The 24964-nt window shown below is 38.4% G+C and overlaps 1 protein-coding gene across 12 annotated transcripts in view; it reads left to right on the forward strand.

Annotated features, from left to right (window-relative positions):
• Positions 1-7319: 7319 nt before the first annotated feature.
• The window catches only part of syne2b (spectrin repeat containing, nuclear envelope 2b), a 160036-nt gene continuing 142391 nt past the window's right edge, over positions 7320-24964 (forward strand). For 11 of the 12 annotated variants that reach the window (XM_044374144.1, XM_044374149.1, XM_044374147.1 and 8 more), the window contains exons 1-7: positions 14288-14809; positions 16524-16585; positions 20701-20796; positions 20909-20986; positions 21212-21304; positions 21814-22016; positions 22904-23103. In XM_044374144.1, coding sequence (XP_044230079.1) covers positions 14722-14809; positions 16524-16585; positions 20701-20796; positions 20909-20986; positions 21212-21304; positions 21814-22016; positions 22904-23103 — 820 coding nt within the window. In that variant the 5' untranslated portion in view covers positions 14288-14721. Of the gene's footprint in view, positions 7438-14287; positions 14810-16523; positions 16586-20700; positions 20797-20908; positions 20987-21211; positions 21305-21813; positions 22017-22903; positions 23104-24964 lie in introns of those variants that run through there. The other variant, XM_044374145.1, reaches the window with a different exon arrangement.

Below are 24964 nucleotides of genomic sequence, written 5' to 3' on the forward strand. Positions count from 1 at the left end.
TACAGGGTTTGTCTAACTTTAATTGCTTTCTTGTGTAAAGTACAGTGTTAGGTTGTCAGAGGGTGTTGCTGTAGCTCTTTGTTTGGAACTGTGAGATCTCATTAAAACATGTATGACAAGCAAGTCCGCACCTCCCGGCCGGTAGAAAGCAGATGAACAACATTTATATAACCCACCTATGCACAGGATAATTGGTGAACTGAGAGTCGTTCTGCTAAGCACATTGGATTAGAAATGCATTTCATAATGTGAGCGGGTTTAATAAAGGGCAACCCGGGGAACAGTGTCAGCTCAAAGGTTACGGCAGCAAGCTGCTAAATAGGAGTCAAATCTCTCAACCGTCCAGGAAAAGCTTGACGGAGACTGTGACTGTCAGGGCGTTCAGACCCAAAAATAGCCATGTGTTAAAAAAATTCAGAGAGTAGTGAGTCAGTGGTGGTATGTTCAGGTACTAGTGAGACCAAATATGATCCAAGACTACAAGATTTATGAGATCCGTGACTCTGAAGGCTTCTCTGATGCCAAAACACATGAACAATGTCGGAAAGTTGTCACTGTGACGATCATTTTACCTTTTATTGCAGCAATCACCAGGTTAACCGTAGAAACACACGCTTGAGGTTGCATCAAAATAATCCTCCAGAAATCATTTTGTTTTGTACAAAGCATTTGATCGGTTTATTGGATGAGATTGCATTGCAGCAAAAGTTAAGCCAAGCTCCTTTTGCTGGACAACCTGTGCTTTTGCTTGCTGCCTTAATAACATCTATTAACTGCCTTTTATTAAGTTGCTTTAAGTGTCAAAGAAGAGACAAACGAGCTGTTTTTTATGCCATTTCTGGAATTTAATCTCCCCCAGATTATCCTCTTGTATATTTCTGTCAAAATCCCGACTGTCTTTGCTGTAAAACATTTTAATCCTGTTGCTGATATTGTTCTGTATCAATAGACATTAACAAGAATGATGACACACAGTTGTTTGTTAGTTTAAACACTCAACACAGTGACTGTTGGCCATCATCATCACACCTTCTATTATTAAATCCCTGCAGTGTATTCCAACCCAGCACCCTTTGTTAAAGAAGACGTATCCTGCACATTTCCAGGTCTATATTTATATTATGGGGCTCTACAGGAATATTTTTGCATGATTTACGGTTCAAAAAACAAAAAAATTATCTTCTACTGGTCCTTTATGCAGCCCCTCAGTTCAGCCTCTGTCTGAAACAGGCCGTTTTAGCTCCTGTCTCTTTAAGGCCTCCTGATGAGCCCACTCTGTTCTGATTGGTCAGCTCCCAGAAGCTTCCTCCTGCTCCAGAGGCGACGTAAACAAACAATAGAAGTAGGATTTTGCTTCTTTTTCTCCTTCTTAACTTGAGATGGAAGCTTCTCAAACACACCCAATCGGATCCAAAATATGTTAGCAGACAACATGAACATAGAGCAAACTTCACAACAAAGACCGCAGAACAGACGGATGTTTGTAGGCGCAAACAATCTGAGGATGGAAGTCGAGGAAACTTTGCAAACAAAGTATTCAGAGCAGGTTGAAGTCTTGACTTTTGACTTTCAGGGATCATTATTACTCGTTTTCGAACTTTGATCATGTTTAACATCCAATATTATAACAGTATATAAATATGCTTTTTTCTATTCATTTAACTTAACTTTATTTAATACAAAATATAATCATTTATAAATTGAAAATCACAAAAAGCATGATACGTCCCCTTTAATAAGAAGTAAGTTCAATGAAGACAGCAAGATGTTATGAAAATAAGAGTTTTATTGTGTCTTCAACCTCCAGTTTTGCTCCAGTTTTTGCAGCGTAGTGACCAGCAGTAGAAGACTGGTGATACTGAATGAAAGCAGAGATGGCCTCTCCCCCGTGTTATTATCATATCTTCCAGGGTGTGTTCGTAAACAGGTTCAGCAGCACAGACTCTATAGATTCATTATTCAGGCTCATAGAGCGTAAAAAGACCTGCTGGAAAACATTTAGAGAGAGTTAATGACAGTCTGTTGTTGTTGCAGAGAGACTCACTGCACTGATGATGATGATGATGATGATGATGAGAAGGAAGTGTCAGGAGGGAAACTGTCAAACCTTAAACTGCAAAGGATTGTGGTAGATGTGGTTTAAGCAGGCGTTTGTTTACAACTACAGGTCCAAGTCTTCAGTTCTGGTTACATCTGAATAATTAAGAGTAGTTTTGTTCAATTAAGTTATCAGTTTAGGCTATTTCCATTTTAATCTTTATATATATATATTATACTGTACAAAACATCAGGAAAGTTCTTTGAATTCTGTCTTCTGCACAGAATAAAATCCAAACACTGCAGACTAACAGGTTTGTTGCTATGGTTGCAGGAGAAGCTTATTAGAATGATTGAAGTACTGTAAGAGGACACATTAGTCTCATATAGAGTAAATTGGGTAAAATAATGATTTTTCAAGTGCGTCACTTCTCTGTTCATATTCATTTGACTTGTGCCTCCGAGCATTATAAATTTATAGAACAGATTGTGCCTGATTGTCTTCACTTTCGCTCTCATAGTGAGAATGAAAGGAAAGTTCTCTCATAGATAAAGCAACAGTCTCTGCACATATGAATGTCAGAACTTCTCAACACAGGATAGAAACTATAATTCTGAATGTATTTCAAATGCAGTATGATGGTTGTTGCATCTGTTTCAAACACTTAAGTGAAGATATTCTGATAATTAATGACAAATGGAAGGTTTGTTCGATTTTAGTTTGTATGCTGGCGTTTTTTGTATTTGTCATTTTGTCATTTTTTCCAGTGTGAATGCTCCACATACTCAGTTTATCCTAGAGCTCCGCTGGTCTGTGAATTGCTTTGTATTCAGTAAGTTAGAGGAGGTTTTGTGACCCAGATCTCATTTATTGTCGGCACCTGGAAGTTGCGTGACGTCCTCATATATGTTTAAAGTCTATTTATAATATCGACATCCTGATTTTCTGTCTGTAATTTTGTCACTTTGGTTCATTCTGAGTGCACAACATCTGTTACACATCTGTCCGTCGCAGCAGAGGGACACTGTGCTGTAGAGCATGTAACTGATATCAGGACTATATAAATAGAATTGATTTGACTCGGTCGTACCAATTTATCAAAACAAATGTGTGAAGCGATTACCTGGAAAGTTGTGTTCGTTGCATCATAAAAACACAACTTCCCAGTGAGAACTCTGCATTAACACTTCATTGTCTTGGTTTCTGATGAGCTTCACAGTGTTATTTATTTTTTTATGTTACATCCAATTAGTTTTATTTATTTTTATGTTTCTGTTTTTTTCTCCATCTTCTCAGACTCTCTTGTATTCTGTTTTTGTGTCGGTAGTAGGTGCAGTAAAAGGAAAGGATTGGAGATTTCTGCAGTTTAATCAGAGTTTGATCTGTGCTGTAAGATCATCTGATGTGTGTAGTTTTTAGTTGTGATCCTGACTGAATGCATCCTCCACACAGGCTCTTGCTGCTGCTGTTTTAATGTCTGTGCACCTTGACTGGATGAATACATCTAAAAAGCATCTAAAGCTGACGTTCCCCCTCCCTGTGTGTTTTCCACAGCGGTGTGCGATGTGTTTCGCTGCCCTTTGCCTCGATGCTACAATTAGAGCTGACCGGAGTGACTTGTGACTTTGACTCAGGGAAACTCACAGTCAGTCACGGGCTCGCTCTCTGTTTCTGTTTCTCACTTATCCTCTGTTATCCTTTTCTTCCTTCAGTCTCAGACCGTCGCTCTTTACCTTTACCTCTCGTCTTCTTTCTCTCACTTGCTTTGGTTCGTCTGTCTTTCTCTCTTTCTCATTCTCTTCCTCTTTCTCCCTCCTTCGTCGTTTTTATGCTTCTTACTCTCTTGCTATTTTCTTCTCTTATGCCTTGTTTACACTCTTTCCTTTATAATGACTCAGTTAGTTAGGGTTAATGTCCTTTTGGAAATGAAATTGCAGCCTGTGACATCAGAAAAAGACACACAAAAAGTCAAAAATAGCAGCAATGTGCTCTTTATATAACGATAACACCAACAAGCAAGAATGAAGTGCAATTAAATGCAAAATTTGTGGGCATGGGATCTCCCCTACACCCCCCACCCCCCCCCCCACCCCCCCCATCACTCATTCTGCAGCTGACATGAAGCCTAGGGATAGCTCAAATGCCGTGCTATAGTGGTTTAACCCCCCCCCCACTCCCCCACCACCACCACCACCACCTCACACACACACACACACACACACACATACTTCCCAGTGTAGCTTTATTTCAGTGTGTGTCCACGTGTCCACTTTAATGTTAGAGGGCAGCGGTTCACTTCTGTCCTTGTGTTTTTAGAAATCGCACGTGTTAATTACTGCGGGACTCTTGTGTGGAGGTTTAACGGCTCCGTGGGTCTAACCTCAGATGAATTTCGGCGTCATAGTTGTATTTTGGTGCATTTGAATACCAGATGTCTCAACATCAGTATTATTAGATATTTTGATTTTAATTTGATATGTAATTGTTTGTACTGACAGTTGCAAACTTGTCTTTCTGAAATCTGATTATTATTTGTGTTTATGAGGTAATTGTGGTACATACAGTACATGTAGCCTTTGCTATGCAGACCAGAGTCTTAATAATTTGATACGTGCTGCTCCTTTTCCCTGAGGGTTAACGTTTTATTTCACAAAGATGTATCTAGTGTCAGTATGTTACTGGAGGTGCTTTCAGGGTTTCCATGGAATTGCTGAACAATAAATGTTTGATATCAATCCAGCAGTTCTAAAGAAATTTTTTTTTTATGAAACTGACATGTTTACTCCTGCATTTACTTGAATAAGAACATCTGACACATCCCGTGATTATCAGACACTATCGGAATCCAGATGCAGACGAAACATGTTCGATTGTTAAAATTAAACAAAATTTGACAATTGTGCAAAGTCATTCGTTTGTGGGTTTATTTAACTGGGACAGAGCACATTAATAAACAAAAGTTATTTTTCATCTGCAGTCCCAGTGGACAGATGTTACAGAGTCACACTAAAAACAGAATATAAGATTTATTATAAGCATACAGAGCAATAATAAAAGGAAAAGAGAATATTAATGTTAATAATCTTATACTACATTGTGAGGTACTAAGCATGCAACACAGAGGCTCATAATGTAAGATGTGCAAAACAATAAAATGAGAGATATTAATGTTAATAAAAATACAGACTAAATAAGAGCACGTTGTGCTGCATTGCAGAGACATAAAAATCATGCACAGTATATAAAATACATAAATCAGTCTGACATGATGAAGGCAAAACCTTTCTAGCTTTTAGAACATTTTTATTAACTGGCTAAATACTTCATGATGTCTAAACTTTACCCCTTTAGCCTGATAATAAATACAACTTTGACCTTTAATGACTTCATGTCTGTCAGCACAAGGAGAAGACTTCCTGGATTTACATTTTTGCACCTGTGCTACCGGGAGTCTTAGGTATGTAGGGTTTGACACGTAGGCAGTACGGGACGTCTGATTCGTCTGTTGTAATTAAGGTTAAAACAAACAAACTGCTGCTAGCCGACCTTGTCTGACATGTCGGTGAGGCCTGGCGCTATTTCACACCTTTTTATTTTAGCCTGGCTCACCTGTCCGTCCGCTATAGCTGTCAGTCACACACAGAGAAAGACGTTCTGGTCGAATCAAAGGCGCCTTTTTATTTCTCAAGGGTGTCGTTTGTTTAGGCAGGCGTGTTCGGAGAGATGTCAAAATGTCAGATATTTTTTTTCTCAGCTCACTTATTCATATCCCAGGGTGAGGTGGAACAAGACAAAACACATCCTTCATCCAACGCACAATGTAACCTGACAGGACAGTGTTTCATTGCTCTACAAACAAATCCCACTGTTGAGGTGTTTTCTGCTGGATTGTTGTGTTAGTGGTGGTTTATGGCTTTCTAGTGTCTTTGAATGATGCAACCGCTGTGCTCGAGGTCTCTCGGTGAAACTGTTTGGGCTTTTTCTTCTCTGTGTGTCTGTTTGTTCGCTGCGTCTTTCTTCTTTTTCTCGCTTTTTAAAGCACTTTTTAACAAAAGCATTTTACAAATATCTGGCACTTGGCTACATGCTCGAGGAGAAGTGAACATTTTTTTGGCCTTTTTCTGACAGTGAGGTTCAGAAGATTTACAGCCACTAAGCCAGGAGGTTTTACTTCATTGTTTAGATGATGAAAAGACTTTAAATCCGCCTTGTCTTGTCTTTTCTTCACTCTTTATGTCATGCGTGGTTGATCGATCTTTTTTTGCTGTATGCATCTATAGTCCAGCTGCAGATATAGTTTCAGTTTTAGATGTATATACAGCTGGTCAAAACAGATGGCCACCCACCTAGAGCCGGGTTCTGCTCGAGGTTTCTACCAGTTAAAGGGGAGTTCTTCCTCACCGCTGTCGCCAAGTGCTGCTCATGGGGGAATTATTGGGTCTCTGTAAATGAAAGATTATGTGAAAAGTGCCCTGAGATAACTTTTGTTGTGATTTGGTGCTATATAAATACACAATGATGAACCAACAAAGTGGTTTTAATTTTGAAATAAATATTAATAACTTTTCTTGATCGTGATTGGCCACTAGTGGCATTTGCACTAATACAATACTACGGCCTCTATTGACATAAAGGTTGGTCAGACTCCCCCAGTGGGAATCAAACCTTAAAGGGGACATAACATGCTCTTTGTGATTTTCTGTTATTTTTATATTGCTATAATGTCAGACGTCTGTGTTAAACATAGTCAATGTTCCAAAAGTTGAGGTGAGCATTTGTAAAAATCAGCCTACTCTGAATGCTTCTTATGCAAAGTTACCTCTACTTCCTCCTTGTGATGACGTCAGATTGTTTGCCATCGCCCACAAACCGCCGTCTGTTGGTAGCCTTTGTTGCTAAGGTTGTTGCTAAGGTAGTTCCACGGGTTCTTTGCGTTGTCCGTTTGCATATTTTGGATCAGATTCGGGCTCAAACATGTAGATGTATTTGAGAAGTTTTGAGTAAAGAACGAGAAAAAGAAGCGAAAGCCAACTGCTATAGTTTGTTTACGTAGCCTCCAGAGCTTGCAGAAGCTGACCAATCAGAACAGAGCGGGCTCATTAAAGAGACAGGAGCTAAAACAACCTGTTTCAGACAGAGGCTGAACTGAGGGGGGCTGCATAAAGAGCCAAACTATTAATATAGACGTGGAAATGTGCATGATACGTCACCTTTAAACCTTGTAGAAATGCTGTTATGTTTTAGTTTTTTAACACTTTTTCTCTTTATCTTCCACAGCGGTGCCATGCTGGCGGGAGGCTGTGGATGAGAAAGTATGTCGTCAGACGTATACAGTGATGATGCGGTGGAGAGGGGGTCCCTCCCCCTGGACATCGACAACGTCCACATGCTGCTGCAGGGTCAGTGTCTCCTCACTTCCAGCAAACACAGTGGTTTTAGTTTTCACTGTGGTTTGTTTTTTTTAGTTTCTACACTATTTTTACAGGTTTTAATGATCAAAAATGCTGACCAAGTAGTACGTTTAATACTTTAAATGGTTGGTTGTGGTCTCAGTTGTGGGTTTTTACAACAGCTGTGGCGCTTAAAAGATCAGTGATTTATTTGATAGAAGAGTGAAGGCTCGTTGTTTCTGGTCTTTGCTCACCCTGAGAGAAGTCTGAGGTCATGCACATGTAAAAAGAAATGCCTCATGTCTTGATTTCAGTGTTTTATCTCAGTTACCGTGGAAACATAATAACTATTAAGCTCCAGTTATGTGTCTCGCTCAGGGGAGCAGTTTGATGATCTCGTCTCAGTCCACTGCTGGCTATGTCCTGTTTCACTTTCGTCACTTTTTTTTTTTTTTTTTTTTTTCTTTGAGGTCATGCTTGGTTTAATCTGCTGAAACCGATACCCCCCTCCGCCCCCCGCCCCCCCCGTTCACTGAGAGGCAGCATGAGTCATATTGCAAAGAGCCATAAGAGCCATCCAGAGGGAGCGAGTGGGAGGGTGGAGGAGATAATAAACGCTGCTCGCTCATCCACTCTGGTGTCTCTCGGGGCATTTTGGAACATTTGAAGAAAAGCTGTGATGCGCTGAGGCTGTCATTTGATCGTATTCTCACTCTATCTATCACAAGATGTAAAAACTTTTCAGTGGATGTTTGTGTGTTTTGCTTATTCTGGTGTTATGAAATGTTTTATTTCAAAATGAGACATGAGACATCCACTACACTGATCTATTCTTATTGATTAGAGCCAAAACAACACGGTTTTTAGTACATTAGCAAAATATTTTCAGAATTTATTAACATTTTAGTCATTTATCAATAATAATAATAATAAATGTGAGTAGTTGCTGATTGTCTCAGCTTTGTATCATTGTAGGATCAATACCTTTGGGTTTGCATTTGGGCTGCAACTAATAATTATTGACATTATAGATTAATCTGCTGATAATTTTCTCATTTAATTGTTAGTCATCAAACTGTTTTTCCCAAAAATCCCCAAATACTAAATGAGCTATAATGTATAATTGAAAAATGACTTAAACGATTAATCAATCAAAATAGTAACTATCAAAAATAGTTGTCCATCGACTAATCGATCAATTGACTAGTCGCTGCAGCTCTTGTTTGCACTTGGAGAAATTGCGATGAGCGTTTTATAGACAGTTAATCAGAAAAATAATAATTTTTTTTGAGTATTAATTATCGTTAGTTGTAGCCCTATAAATGATTAATAGCACAAAATTCACATGACTCATTTAAAAAGAATCAAGTTTGACAGAATTTTACAAATACTTTATTATTAATACTTACTTATTATTGTCATAGAGGAGGATGTGTATCTCTGTGTTGTTAGAGAAACAGCTCCTGGTTGGGAGAAACGTGTGTCATAAAGTATCTTGATTCTAACTTCTTTTTCTTTTCACTGCGTACATGAAATAATCAATGTGGCGCTGAAATTCACAGTGTGCGTGACGTTTGCAGGAAGGCTTTGATTTCTGTGTGATCTTCAGCGCATCGTATTGCAGCTCTTTTCGGTAAAGCAGTCTGTTATCGAGACCCGGTTCGTTGTTAAAGTTGATTCTCTGGTGACGAGCACGAGGTCACAGTTAAACTCTGAGGCCGGCAGTGTGAGCAGGTATCTACCCGGGAGACGGTAAATCTGACACGGCTTCATCTTTGAGATGATTTGCATCAGTAACAGACTTCATTCTCCTATTTTTATCTCTTTCATTTCTTTTCATTGTCTCTCTCTCTCTCTGTCTACATTCACCTCTTTCCTCACCTGTTCCTGCATCTCATATATGAGATCTGTATTGTTTCATTTCTTGTTCTCACCTCAGTCTTCTTGTTTTTTGGGGACGTCATCATTGGAAGGTTTCTACATTGAACTATTTTTAGCACATCGCTCCCCACTTTTCCTTCCCGCATTTAGAACATGGTGTTTTTACTGAAGCCTTGTAAATTCTATTCCAGATATGTCATTTCCAGCTGGTACAATTTGCAGAACAGATGATGTAAGCTTAACGCCCCCGTGACAAGCCAGCTTGTTAAAAGGGGAACTTTTTTTTTTTTCTCTTTTGTGTGTAAATTTGAAGAGGTAATGATGAAGGAATTTCACTGAAAATAGCTCATACAGTGTGTGAAAGTTGGGTGTATCTGATGTCTGGAGCAGGGTCACTTAAGTTACTTGAGTTACAAGCAGAGAATTTGAAGTGGAAATGTAACAAACTTGAAAACGACAAACAGAAAATAATAATGTAATGAATAAATGAAATAAGAAAACAATCTAAGTGAGTGTTAAGAAGTGGATTAAAAAGGAACAAAGTCAGTTTTTCTAAGGTTTAGAAGCTGTATCACAATGTTATCTTTAAGTGGAAAGACTGAACTGTGCTCATGTGGTATTACCTGTATTTTGTGTTTAGGTTAATGTTAATATCTGTGACAATTATACAAAGTCAAATAATAACTCTCTGAGATCCTGACATCCAAGCAGCAACTACCACTTACTGAGGCTGAAGTATCTTAAAATTCCACTAACAGCCACTAGATGCTCCAATAAATACAAACAAAAAGTGTTGTGTTCTCAGCTGTGGGTCATACAGATTCTGATGATCCCACCTTCACTCCTGTTAGTCTCTGAGAAGATCCCTGCTCGACATCCGACGATGTGAGTCTGAAAAATGAAATTGTTGTTGCAAAACCAATGTCCAAATGAGAAGGACCCGTCCACTGCATGTGAACGCCTGCAGGAGTATAAGGAAGCTTTACCTGTGCTGCATTAATTGTATGTAACAGCCTTGATAATTGTTCTTCAGCATCATGTGTCCTACGAGTCCTAACCCTCCATCGTTACACTGGGTTACATGAAAGAAAGAGGTTAGGGCCAGGGCCAGGGTCAGGGTTAGGGTTAGGATAAGGGTTATTTAGTGATCTTGGCCAATGAGAAATCAATAATAAATACCTTGATAAATACCTTACCTGAATTTGTAAGAATTTTTGCCATCAGAAACAGGACATCTATCACTGACATATATGATATATAGATAAGAAATTTGAGTACAGGCTTTAGTTGTTTTCAGTTTACAAAGTGCTTTACATTGACATTGGGACACAAAGAAAAAAGCATACAGTCATCACCCAGAGCACACATTTGAATTTATCAAATGTTATGAGAAAGCCATTTTTTAAAAAAGTAGGTTTTTAGGTGTTTTTTTGAAACAGTCAACAGATTCAGCTGATCTGATGGAAGTCTGGGTGCTATGGCAACAAAAGCACAGTCGCCTTTGGTTTCTAGTTTGGCATATGGTACGGCCAGCAGGTTTTAGTTGGAAGACCTAAGTGACCGTACCGTGGTAGTATACGGGCTCAGTAGCTCGGATATATATGCAGGAGCTAAATCGTGTAAGTTTGAATAAAACTATCTCCTAGTTTGGTAAATATTGGAATAAATAATCAAATCATGATTTATATATGAGAGCTCAAACTTCATTTATCACTTAGTGAACATTATTCAATATCAGTTCTGTTTTCTATAGAATACTGAGGAAAGTACTGATTTATATATTATTACAGTAATACTACAGATTACACTGAGAATCATTATGTATAAATCAGAATGCCTTACTTTTGTTAAATATGATGCATATGTACATGCAATTTATTTGAATGCAATACAGTATAAAACAGCCAAAAGTTAAACAGTAACTAAAAATAGAAACATACAGCAGTGCTAATGTTTGGAACAGAAAGCAGTCAAAAATATCAAAAAACAGTTGTACACACACATCTTAACAACTCAACATCTCCCATTCTTCTTGTTTTCTTTACCACTTCGGTGGATCATTCAGATGAGCTTATGTTAAGTAAATGTTGCAACTTATTCACAGTTGCTAAGATCAGAAATTTAACCCACTTTCTATTGTTGCATAAAGTACCCATGATGCTGCTGGAGGACCAGCTTGTTACAGGTCTTGTTTGGGCAGGTCTGAAAACCTCTGTGAATCAGATTTAAAAGAGGCGGAGCACGACTGAACTCACCTGCTTCCCTCCAGGCTGGATTTGTTAGCTGGTTTGACAAGAAATTACTCTCAAACTTATATCAGTTTTTGTCTCTTCGCCTACAATCATGGATCTACGGCAGTCAGTGGAGTAAACCATGTGTTTACAGGAAAAAGACGTTTGGTTTAAAGTGATGTGCAGCAACTGAGTAACTTTCCCTCCTGAATCCCATCATGGGTGAGTTTTTTTATTTGTTGTTGTTATAATGACTTATTAGTACAGAACAAAAGTAAAGGAAGAATAAGATATCAGTCTAGACTGGAGAAGTTTAATCTTATCTGTGATTTAATTATAAAAAAATGCAAATTCTCTAAAACTTAATTCAGCTCATATGAGGGGTTGTCATAAATACGCAATGAACAAGTCATGATTTGTCAGTTTACCCGCGTTTTTGTAGGCCACAAGCTTCAACTTCTTTAACTTGTCTCAGTTTAGAACATATACACACATATATGAGCATATGTTGAAATACTGTATGTTGTATATTAACCCACTATTGGGGGGGAAAAGGCTCCTATCCAGAGACCTTCATCTGATGTCCATAAAACACTGAATGGAGCTTTGCCCTGAAGGCAGATCTCTGCTGTGACATTTAAGAGAATACATGTCAGCTCTGCAGGAAACCGGGGAATCACTGTGTGAAAGTTAACATCAAGGTGAAGAGGGTGGAAAATTCCCATCAACCACCAGTTCAATGCTTTTATGGCTGCTACTGGTTTGCTACTTTTAGACATAATTTTGGATCCTGAACTAAAAGCATCTAGTTCTTTTTATAGGTTTTGTGTCGTTTGGTTGCCTGGAAATAATCTAACAGGCTTATTTAGCAATGTTAATGTTTACATGGAACTGCTAGCTTTTACTACTACTAGCATAAGACCACTATTAGTATGTAAATCAGCCATGTTAACAAGATGGTGGTCGTTAACTAAACAGATACTAGGTTACAGGCATGGATGTATATTAAGAGCTGGATAGGGCGCCACTGCTCAGCCTTGCAGCCAATTGCGGCCCAAAAAGGATTTTCCCCATAGACCGCCATTTTAAAAAAGACGCCTGTAAAACTGTTGACAAGACACCTCGAACTGCAAACAACGTCAAATATGACTCTTTCTGTAATGAACTTTTGATCCATGGAGGTTTTATGTTTGTAAAACTTTCCTCGAGCCGAGAAAAGCGATTTAAAAATCCGTGACGTCATCACAATGTAAAGTCTATGGGCCGAGCGGGAGCTCGTGGGCGGGGCCAGCGGGGGAAACACTACTGCGCATATTCAGTGGGCCGCACAACGCGGAAGCAAACCCGGAAGCTAGAAACTTTTTTTTGGCGTAAGCGCCAGGCGAGCAATTCCTATAGGACTGAATGGGCGCCATTTTTAGTCCGGTATCCAGCTCTTATAATACATCCATGGTTACAGGCATGGATGTATAAAGAGAACTGGATACAGCGTCAGAGGTGGGGCCCCGTTCATTCCTATGAAAGTTGCTCAATGGTGCATGAAGCAAAAAAGAATTGACTTCCTGGTATGAAAGTACCCAAATTTTCTGCATCTGTGCGGCTCATGGAGCATGTGCACTAGTGACTATCCTCGGCTGAGTCGGCTACTTCCTGTTTAGCCCTCCGGCTAACTTGAATGGGGATAAAATAATTCAATCATGCGGCTCTTCTAGGCTTTTGAAATGTGATCGGACTGAACAGTTTTAATCATGATAGTGAGATGAGTCATTTCGCGGGGGTGGTGACGCTCAAAAAAATGTATCCATTGATTTACAGACGTCTCTTTCACAGTGTAAGTCTATGGGAAAAAGTCTTTGTGTGCATCACGTGATGTTGTCATTACACGGTTTGGCCGCTCTGTCAAATTGGCTTCAAAGTCTGGTGCTCTTCCTGGGGGCGTGGTTACAGGTGTGTTGTTTTTTGTCCCGACTAACAACCCAAAGATATTGAATTTACACACCCAGAAGACTAAAGAAACTAGAAAATATTCACATATCAATCAGAACATTTGGAAATCGTCTCCTTAAAAATAACTTGCATTGATTAATTTATTATCAAACTAGTTGGCAATTAAAGTTGGCAACTAATCGATTAATCAGCTAATCATTGCAGCTCTACTGTTAATACTCAAATTCCTGGTGAGTTGTAGTTTTACATTCAGATCCTGATGTTTCAGCTCTGTGAGGTCATTGAAATATATTTAAAAATTTCTCGGAAAACGTCTTTTAATTCACATTTTGTCATTTGCTGGATGTTGATACGTTATCAGGAGCTTACACAGTTACTAATATGGCAGCACTGTGAACCTCATTAAAACACTGCAGTTGCGTCGACCAAGTGGGTTTGTTTAAAATAATTCTTCTGGCAAACCCACAAGTGTGTCGCAGCTCTCTGGTTTCTTCATCCTCTTAATCTGCCAGTCAGGAATTCTTAAAAATATAAATCGGCAAATCGTCACTTTTTCTGTCAGTTTAGAGATCACAGATCAGCTGTGCGTCTGTCCAGAGAGTCATGTTTCCACAGAAAAATGAATCCCTTCCTCCTCTGTATCTTTTTGATATCAGATTAATTATAACTCGATGAGTCATCACAGGCTCCCTATGCTTAAGATTAGACTGCTAGTGAACTGAAGCCAGAGGTGGCCTGTGCTGTAAAACATATTAAGGCAGAAAATAGTCTCTAAACTGTCAGTTCATACATCCCAGAGGACCAGGCGGACTGTTGGAAGGAGAGCTGGAGCTCAGCATGGAGGAGAATGGACTTTTTTGAACTGGGAAACTAAAAGATCAAACTTAAACTGGACTTTAGTTTAAATGAGGAGGCAGTTCTGAAAAGATTTGAGGTAGAAATTGGAGTATTTTTGTCATTTCATAGATATCCTACCTCCTAAATACTGTTGATTTTTTACTTTTTTTGCACCGAGCAACAGTTACAACAACCGGGGCCTGTGGAAGGAGCTAAATAAAGCTTTGTGAACATATTCCAAAGAACTATTTGGCTCTTGTTGTAAGGTAAAAAAAAAAAAGAGAGATAGGAGGAGATCATTTCTTGGGAGATTCAGATTTTAATCTGACAACCGCAGTGAAACCTCGAGGGAGAAAAGCTTTCACCGAGTAGTTTGCTGAGTCAGGAAATTGACCTTATGAGGACAATGGAAAATGAGGACTGGATAATATGTGACACTCTTCATATTGTTGCAGACCTGGATGACTTCATCGAGCTTTACGATGGTGAGCTCTGACCGAGCCTGTCGTTAATGACGCCACTGAGACCTTTCTGCAGCCTGTTTCACATAATTATGCATATGCAATTATATTTTACAGCTGCTCTTTGTCAGTTACTCCCTTCTTTACATTCATACAGTTGCATATTTCTACAGGTGGCAGCTGTCAGGAGGACGACAGTACATATTTTAAATGTATTAATGTGTCAACAGTATATTTAAATGTATTTTCAACATGCAGTTGTTGTTTCTATTTGATGCATTTCTCCTGTACTAGCAGAGAAGATTGCAGCTCATCTATTAAACTGTCTACTAGTTATATTTCAAATCTACTGTAAGTGCTTTAAAATTTATTGCAGATGTATATCAGAAATGTACTGCAAACTTAAAACAACATGTATTTTAGTACGTCAAAACCAAAATTTATGAATAACAAGGTTTTAAACATCTATATGTGGGATGCTTGTCTATGTGTTTTATATGAAGTCTTCTTTCTGAGGCTGTCTGCTCGATCAGGAAACACTCAGACTTAAATACTTGTGTTTGTGATTATTATTCCAGAGTGATTGGCCAAACCCTTGAGTGTCAGCAGCTTTAATCATAACAAGCTTTTTTTAAAGGGCAAAGTTATTACTTCATAAACGCTCCGGCTAATTTCACAAACACTTTGTTCCTATTAAATCCTACCATTTAAACGAGTACTTTTTGAGTGTTTTGTGGCCCACAGCTGAGTGTTAAACACTTGATTCCTTTTCACATCTGTCATAGCGGCTCAAGTTGACTTGTTTATATGTGTATCACCTTCTAGAGAAGTCATGTTTTATTGCTACGGGGGATCTAAGAAGGCGTGTTGTGTTTGAAGAATCATGCCATGTGTTTTTGCGATGCATAACACTGGGTGTAGTGGTGCCTTGTATCTAAATGACAATTTATATTTGATAAAGGCGCATGTGACTCGTAAACATCTGGTTAAATTTAGCCGTTAAAACAGCTTGTTAAAGACAGTTTGTGGTCATGCTTAAGATAACAGATGCCAGTTTGTAATGTTGAAGTCAGAGTTCAGGTTAGTATATTAGTTGTTTTTTAAGCTACTTGCACACAAAACTGTCATTTTTCTGGAGTGGAAAGTGTTTGTCTTGATCTTGATCAGTGCCTGCACTTAAAGAGGAACTCCACTGATTTTACAGGTGTTGGGGAGGACTACTGCATGTGTGGAAAAAAGTAGTCTTTTGTGTCTCCAGAGGGAGATGTGTGTGAAATCTGATATGATCTGATCTGATCTCAAGTGAACTTTGAAATTGACAAAAACCTGGAGGTGTGGAGTTAGAGAGCAGTGAGGTTACCAGACATCTGTAGCCTGCTCCTCTCATCTATCTCTCTCTTTGAGGGTAACAGCTCCAGGCTACGATAGCTGCTAATAGCAGAACACACCAGAACTGTAGCCGGTCGAGTTGCATTGTGGGAAATGTAGGCACTATTGAACTATGCAATGCTAAATCGGTGGAGTACAGAGATATACAGCACGCACATGCTGTTGCTGATAATATTAGCGGTTCAGGAAATTGAGCCAACTCTTCTGTTTCAGACAATATAAATAGTTCTGTGTTACATCATGACCTGAAAGTCTACGATTCACACGTCCGCTACTACTGTGTGGTTTACTGTTTGTGATGGTTTAAGTTAAATTAACATCCTGTGTTTCTTCTTTCTTTCTTCAACAGTGGAACAAGTACAGATTCAGAAAAGGACCTTCACTAATTGGGTCAACGCTCAGCTGGCAAAGGTGAGCCGTGTCTCTGACCTCTGACCTCTGACCTCTCTATAAGGATTGAGGAATTTAAGATGATTCGTCATTGTTAGCTGCACTAGATATCAGTATGAAATAAGAAGCTTCTAGAAATGACCTGTAATATGTTGACTTTACAGTGAGTCTAACGATCATTAACACACACAGTTAGCTTAAGAATGCTATAAGACACCTGACCCTAAACCAGAGAAACATAAACGCTGAGTTGCTGCAGTTTAATAACAGCTTGTTCACCTGCATGCAGGAACATGTGACGGCTCACATATTTCTTTCATATATCAAATACTTTCATAAGAAGGTGGTGCCACATAATCAGAAACCAGCGATTAGACATTGAAATATGTTTTCATAACACTGAATTACAGTCACTCATAGTTTGTTTTGTGCCAGTAATAATTATATCCTAGATAGAGATCAGATGATGCATATTTTTGGAGAGAATATATCATTAACAAGACATGCAGTTAGCTGAAGAGTTTAGATTTAAAACGTTTCCATATACAGTATATAATACATGATATACGGTAGGGGTGTGCCCGAATACAAATACATTATTTGTGGGTTTATGTTTATTTTTAGTAGTTTATTCATGAACACTTATTGTAACATTTTAATTTTCTAAAATGAAAAATGTAATAAAAACAAAAACAGGATTTTTAAGCCTCTTTCCACTTTCAGTCGAATACAAATACAAATACAAATACTGGGATCTCTGCACATCCCTAATATACGGTAACATTTGTAATCATAAAGTCAGGCCATAAAGGTATCACATTGAAAAGACATACAGTATATATATATATATATATATATATATATATATATATATATATATATATATATATATATATATATATATATATATATATATATATATATATATATATATATATATATATATATATATCTGCACTGTATGGACAAAATATTAAAGACATCTTACTTACAGCAATTGCAGCTACTTTTGTCAAAGTTGAAAAACCCTCTCTGCCTCTTTTTTTGATTGGTCTAAATGTCTCAGGATTGATGTAATAATAATAATAATAATAATAATATTATAGTTTATTTATATACAGTAGCACTTATCAATATTACAAAGTATTTAACAAGGCATACATAAAAGGAACAAAGGACAGCATAAAATGCTAAATACACACACATTCCCACATATGTATCATTAAAACAAATGTAAATAAATCAATAAATAACAAATATAAGAAAGTCTTACAATGAAAGTGAGTTTTCAGGAGAATTAAAAAGACGATAGTGAATAATGGTGCTCTGACAGGAAATGCTTCGTCCCCTTTAGACTAAAAGTTTAGGAATAATCAGTTCAGCTGATTCACCTCAACAGTGGACTTTGTAACCTCTAAAATATGAAGAACATAATCCCTGTCAATTTGTAAAGCGTTTAATCCTTTAACTTCCACCGGGTCGCCAGCGACCTGCGTAAGCCAGTTGTAAGCGGCAGCATCACAGTAATGAGTCAAAGCAATTGGCACAATTTGGCCAATTGGAGATGATTGGAGAGGTTCAGTGACACTACAAGCTAAAAACTCCCCGAGCTCCCATAAGGTTGGGCCTAGAGGTCTGGAATCATATACAGGTTGACAAGATGTAGAAGGTTTATGGTGTTCTGCATAGTTCTGGCATAAAGCATGTTCTAATTATTGTTATTCAAATATGACTCATTATAGACGAGGACCAAAAACACTTTTTTGAGCCTTATTTGAACTGATGTAGTTTTGTTTGTGTTTTAGCCACATGCTAAACAAACACATTTCCAGAAACTAGAAGATGTCACTTGTCAAATGAAGTCTAATACATGCATCATGGTCTTACAGTTCTTCTGTTATAAGCTTTTACATTTAAATGTGCCAAATAGACGAAAATTCTATAAAAAGGGTGGATGTTAAGGGGTTAATAATCATCATATTAAATTCCTCCTGGAAGACTCTCAATAAGCAAAGGTAAACAAACTTAATCCAGTCTTTATGAGAGATATCAAACCCTAAAAACATGACTAGAACCTCATTTTAACGACCTATTCGAGGGTTTTCTCAGTCAGCAGTTTGTGTTTTTACTCAAAAATTCAACCAAAGAGCATAAAGAGAGAGAATACAAATCATTACTGGCTTCTTCTCAAACTCCGTCCTAAGACTGAGTCAGCAGGAGCAGCAGCAGGCTGTCGGGTGTCTCTGCTACATGTTGGAGGTCAGCTGTGAATGTGACAGTGGAAGATGGTGGGGGGGGGGGGTGGTCGGGGGCTGCGTACATAAATATAGCATTGAGGAGCAAAGGTTCACAGCGCACACAGACAGACAGCAACAGACGGACACCACCCTCCCCTCCCCTCCCCTCCCCTCCCTTCCCTCTGCCACCGCCCACCACTCACACCCCCATGACCCCCCCCCCCCCCCCCCCCCCCCCCCCCCCCCCAGCTCTGGGCTCAGTGCTGGTCTCACATCCAGGAGACTCTGCCAATAAATCGAATGGTGGAGATAATTGTTAATCCTTTGGTGGTTGTTCACATTAGAGCTCACATGGCAGCAAATCCTGTCACATGGCAGCAAACCTTTCTTACCCATAATGCTCTACGCCTATTTTGGAAAGTCCTGACTAGTGTTTATATAGTCAGTAAATGAAAAGCATGAACTCTGCATTGTTTATGTCAGATATAGACCACTATGAGACATATAAGACATGTTTGTAAGACACTAACTTGTTGCTTCTTCATATTAGTTTTTGTCATTTTGGAGCTCAATAAAGGTCATTTGACTGCTGTGATTTGCAACTAAAAGGCCTTGTGAAGCAGGTAGTTCATGGATTGTTTTGATTTTTTCTAAAAAAATCAAGAAAACAGCCATTAAAGGTGAAATAAGTAAACATTACAGCTTGACTAATCACTCAGTTTTTCATGTTGTTACTCATATCTAGAGCTACAACAATTAGATGATTAACCCAACAGCAGAAAGTTCATCGTTTTAGTCTTTTTTTTTTTTTAAAGGAAAAATGCCAAAAATTTGCTGGTTGTAGTTTCTAAAATGTGAGGATTTGTAGCTTTTCTGTGTCATACATGACAGAAAACAAATATCTTTGGGTTTTGGGCTGTTGACCTGAAAAAATAAGACATTAGAAGACATCAGTTTGGGCTCCAAGAAATCAGAACAGTCATTTTTCATTATTTTCAGTTTATACACAGCCCTGCTCTTATCAATATTTAAATGAGATAACAAATATATTTAGAAATATTTCAGCCCATATATGCTTTATGAATCCCATCAATTTGATTATTGAAGAATTGTGTTTTGAGTGGAACATTTTACAGTTAAAAAATATCCTTGTTAGAGCTTTCAGTTGGACAAATGATGTAACAGCAATGATGTTTAATTATTTCAATTCTAAATGATCTCAAACACATCTGGCATTTCTGTATTGAATGTAGTATTACAGTCAAGATAAATAAACTGTTCCTCTATCACATCAAGAAACGGATGATTAGTGAGTGATTATATTACCAAAGAAGAGTCACAGCAGGACATTTTTATCATCATAAAAATTACATAAATAGCACAAAAAAGGTGTCAGTATTGTCACAGAAAATGATGATATAATCTTATCCTGAGCTTTGATTTGCCTGTCAGGAACAAATACTGAAACTACAATAATCATCACCATCTTCAGAACATTTCACATCTTGTCACAAATTTCACAAATGTCAGTTTGTCAGAAACTAACAGCTTTGTTTTTAGCTCGATCACCTCGTATTAAAAGGTTTATCTAGTCTGAGCTACATACAAATGGAAACTTCCAAAGTTGCACGTCTTGCAGATTTCTTGACAGATTTTCCAGCAGTTAAACTGTGTTGCTGAACTATTTTTCAACTCTACTCCACATCTCCTCTAATCTTCACTGAAATTGATACATTTTGCAAAAACAGCCATAACTCTTCGACTATTATAACTATCTAAAACATATCAGCTTTCTCTTTTTATAATACTGTAGATCCTGCAGAATTGGTGAACATATGAGTGTTTTCTAGTATCTAATATGAGCATAAACTAAATGAACGGTGTGTGTCGTTGTGACAGAGGAGGCCACCATGTATGGTCGTGGATCTGTTCAGGGATTTCTGTGACGGCTCCAAACTGTTGGACCTGCTGGAGACGATGAGCGGCCAGCGCATCGTGAGTCCCCGTCTCAGCTACACACTTAACATACTTTCCAGCCAACAGGCCAAAGTTTCAATGGCAACCGACCGACTGACTGACCGACTGAAACTCTGCTTGTGTTTTACAGAGCCGGGAGAGAGGCAGAGGGACGTTTCAGCACAGGAGCAACATTGAGAAAGCTCTCTCCTTTTTAAAGAGTAAATCGGTAAATGATACACTAACAGGTTTCTTCAGCTGCCAAATGCCAAATGCAAGCACCAACCGTATAGCAAGGTCTATACAAATGAGGTTGACTATTTAGGCATAAGATTATATTAATCTGTATATCTGTAGGTCAAAAATTCTGACTCCAAGGATGTTTTTCTCCCTTCCTAATGTCTTAATTGAGACTTTGTGCAAGTCTGAAATATTTCCCCCTTTTTATCTTCAGATCAAACTAGTCAACATAAACATTCCTGACATCATGGATGGTAAACCGTCCATCATCCTCGGCCTCATATGGACGATCATTCTGCAGTATCATGTGAGTTGAATATGTTCTGTTTTTACACGTTTTCTTTCGTCGTCTTGTCTCTTTTTGTTTCTCGTTATCCTCCCTGATTTACAGCATATTTATCTCATGAAATCATTTCCTGTCGAGCCTGTCAGATAAGGCCTGTCTCTGAGGATTGTAGAGAAGTTGTTCTCTTATTTTCTGTACATGAAAAAATCCATCTGTAGATCTGAGTAGATTTCCTGGGATCAGTTTCATGCCGTTTAGCAAATTAGAGCAAGAGAGAAATCTTTTATAATGCAGGAAATATGCACATTCATTCAATTTAACATCTCAGAAATATAATGTGCGTAAGCCAGTGGTGTCCAGCAGGTAATTTTTTTCTTATTTTGTGCATTAGAAGCACTCATCCTTCCTTTATCTTGACTGTTATTTCATCCAATTTCGGAGGTTATTCCTCGTTTGACATCTTTTGACCTTTTCACACAGTTTCCGAACATAAATGCTAAACAGAAACTGTGTGTTGATGGTTTCTTCAGATCGAGGAGTTGGCCAGCAGTCTGTCGTTCAGCTCCCGTCAGTCTTCCATGGAGTCTCTGGCCAGTCTGGACTCTCGCTCCACCCTGTCGAGCCGCTCGGCCAGCAGCAGCCCCACTCCTCCCAGAGGCTCGCCGCTGCACCACCGCTTCAGGGTCTCTGCCAAGAAAGCCCTCATGCTCTGGGTCCGGGAGCAGTGCCACAAGTAAGCACCCGATGGAGCGAAACACACGTCTACATGCGTTGCGTAGGGTTCATGTAGGGACGCGTTGATATATACCAGCCTGTCAAACCTCTAATAGAGGCCAAGCATGATGTAAGGAGTGATATATCCTCACACAGGGACCTCACTGATATTCCCATGTCTGGACTTAAATCCAAAAACTGATCAGGGCTTTACTTAGATATTGGAGATCAAGATGCTTTGCTTTATAATAGACTCCTATACACATGGGCTTTCATAGTGGTTCAATAGAAATAGTATTTTTGTCACATATTTAAATCCTGCATCTATTTATAAATGTTTAAATTGCTGTTGTGTTCATTTACTGCCATTTGCTGTGTTTTACAGTATATATACATATGTGTATATATACACACACACACACACACACACACACATATATATATATAAAAGCTCATAATTCATTTTAAAATAGCCTTTTTAAAGGTGCCTTCGTGTCCAATGACTGCGAGAGGTTATGTGAATTTAAATATGGCGCGCTGTTTATTTCTAGAGCACGGAGGGAGCTCCTTTAAGGAAACACCTTTATTTTTAACACTGAAAATATATCAAGCACATACCAGTATACCCCATTTCATCCATTATGTTTTATCTATTTGGTTTTTACTTTAATATTGTTGGATTCATTCTATTGTCTTTATGATTGTTCATTGTACTCTTACGTATTTTGCTATTTTCTTATTTCTGCTTGTCTGTTTTAGTACTTACTTGATCTTAAAGCCCTTGTGTATTTGATTTGAACGTCTGAATTTCTATAGAAAAAAAACTTTGTTCCAGACAGCAGCGTTTGATATATTAAGTTTTAGTATTATAATAATAATAATAATAAAACGATTCCTCCCTCTCAGAGCCGGCTGTTCGATAAACGTGAAAGACTTCAAGGCGAGCTGGAGGAGCGGAGTCGTCTTTCTGGCCATCTTATACGCTCTGCGATCCGACCTGGTGGATCTGTCTAAAGCCAGAACCAGAAGCAACAGGCAGAACCTAGAGGAGGCCTTTCGCATCGCGGAGCAAGAGCTGAAGATCCCCAGACTGCTGGATCCTGCCGGTGAGTGACTGAGCTTTACTCCGGATAGTTAGTCCGAACACCAGTTTATCTCAGCAGCAGATGAGATAATCCCCTGTTTTATTTTGTTCTTGGATTTTGTGTTGTTGATGCAGCTTTAGTGGAAAATGTTGAACTTTAATTAAACTGTGTCCCAAATCTATTCCTCCTATCATTCAGATCAGTATTTCATGACAACGAAAACAATAATTTGACCTTTTTAATTCAGATTTCTCATTTAGCCCTAAATCTGATAAATATGTTTGTACAGTGATGTAATTCTCGCTGTTTTCATGTGATTATTTGCAACATTTATCACGGCTCTTTGTTCAGCGCAGCTGCAGTGAAGTTATTTAGTAGAGAACTTCTAATCAAAGCCTCTTGTTTGCGCTAAACTGATGGTAACGGCAGATAAAGGCTGCAGCGGTGTGTGTGTGTTCTCCTGTTCGTACGGGTTACACACACACACACAGCTGGGCTGGGTGTGTTTTCAATACTCTTCTTACACTGTTTGACTAAAGCAATAACATATGTTAAAGTCAATGTTTAGCTGAAGCTACTGTATGTTAATAACTAAGAAAAATCGAGGGAAAGTGGTGAGACATAAATGCAGAGCTGACACATAGATGTAGTAATATTTTAAAATACTGTATGTCTTGCTAGTGACATTAGAAATAACATTGTGGTTTATGAAGCATGTTAAGCTCATTGTCACTAAACCTCACCAGATATAAATCCCCATAAGACATATACAGGACTTGAAAACTACTGTTCTGTTTAAAAAAAATAAAAATATAGTTTTTCTCATGTACACACTTTTACATTTAAGTGAGTGTTGTTGTGCCGAGTTTGACTATTCCGGAGAGTTCGGTCTTGTTTTTTGACGGTCAGGACGGACGGGAACACAGGCTGGAAAACTATACGGCTGGAATGACACGATAGACAATCAGGTGACTGAGACGGCAGGAAGGACTGGAGTTAATCGCAGGGAAGCTTATTTTCAAAGTTATGGTTTGGTTCATGATATCAGAGGCAAACATGCAGGTACAGGGACGACCATATCGCTTGGAAACTAGAGGACAGTGCCTTCAAAATAATTGTAATTATTATTTATTATCGATGAATCTGTTGATTATTTTCTCAGTTAATCTATATTCAGTTTGCTGTCATAGAGGACTAAAGAAACCAGAAAATATTCTATATTTTTTAAATATTCTCTTCTGTTATTTGAGAAGCTGGAATTTAGTCGTTTTAATCTTACAAAATGACTCCAAACGATTAATCGATCATGAAAATAGTTAGCAAATAATTAAACAGTTGACAACTAATCGACTAATCACTGCAGCTCTGAAAAAAATGAAATGAAACGCTTACATACTGTTTCTGCAGATTAAATACATTTTTATATATTTGCACTTTTTTATCAAACATCTGTAAAACACATTTCCATTTTTATCATCATCGGTCGTTTCTTCTTCTTTAGATTGTTGACTCATTGCGACTTGTTTTTTTCATTCTCCTCGCAATTTGTCGAGATGATGCTGATGCAGAAACCGTCTGAGTTTTAAAAAACGCAGACTCACACGGCATGTACATGTGTTGCACGTTTTATTTTAGATTTATGAGTCTTGTCCTCCACACTCTGTTTACTTCACTTGAACTTCCTTAGTTCTACTTATTTCCACGTGAGCTCTGTTGAAGTCTTTTGCTCATTCCTGAGATGATCTCAACATGCTTCTCTTAGGTCTAGGGCCCCCCCCCCCCCCCAAAAAAAAATTCAAAACAATCTTTCTCCAAATATTCCCACTTTTCTCAATGACCTGCTTGTGTATCGGTAATTGATGTGGTGCCATGTGAATCTTTG

This window comes from Thunnus albacares, chromosome 15 (genome assembly GCF_914725855.1).
Source record: "Thunnus albacares chromosome 15, fThuAlb1.1, whole genome shotgun sequence".
Taxonomy (NCBI): Eukaryota; Metazoa; Chordata; class Actinopteri; order Scombriformes; family Scombridae; genus Thunnus; species Thunnus albacares.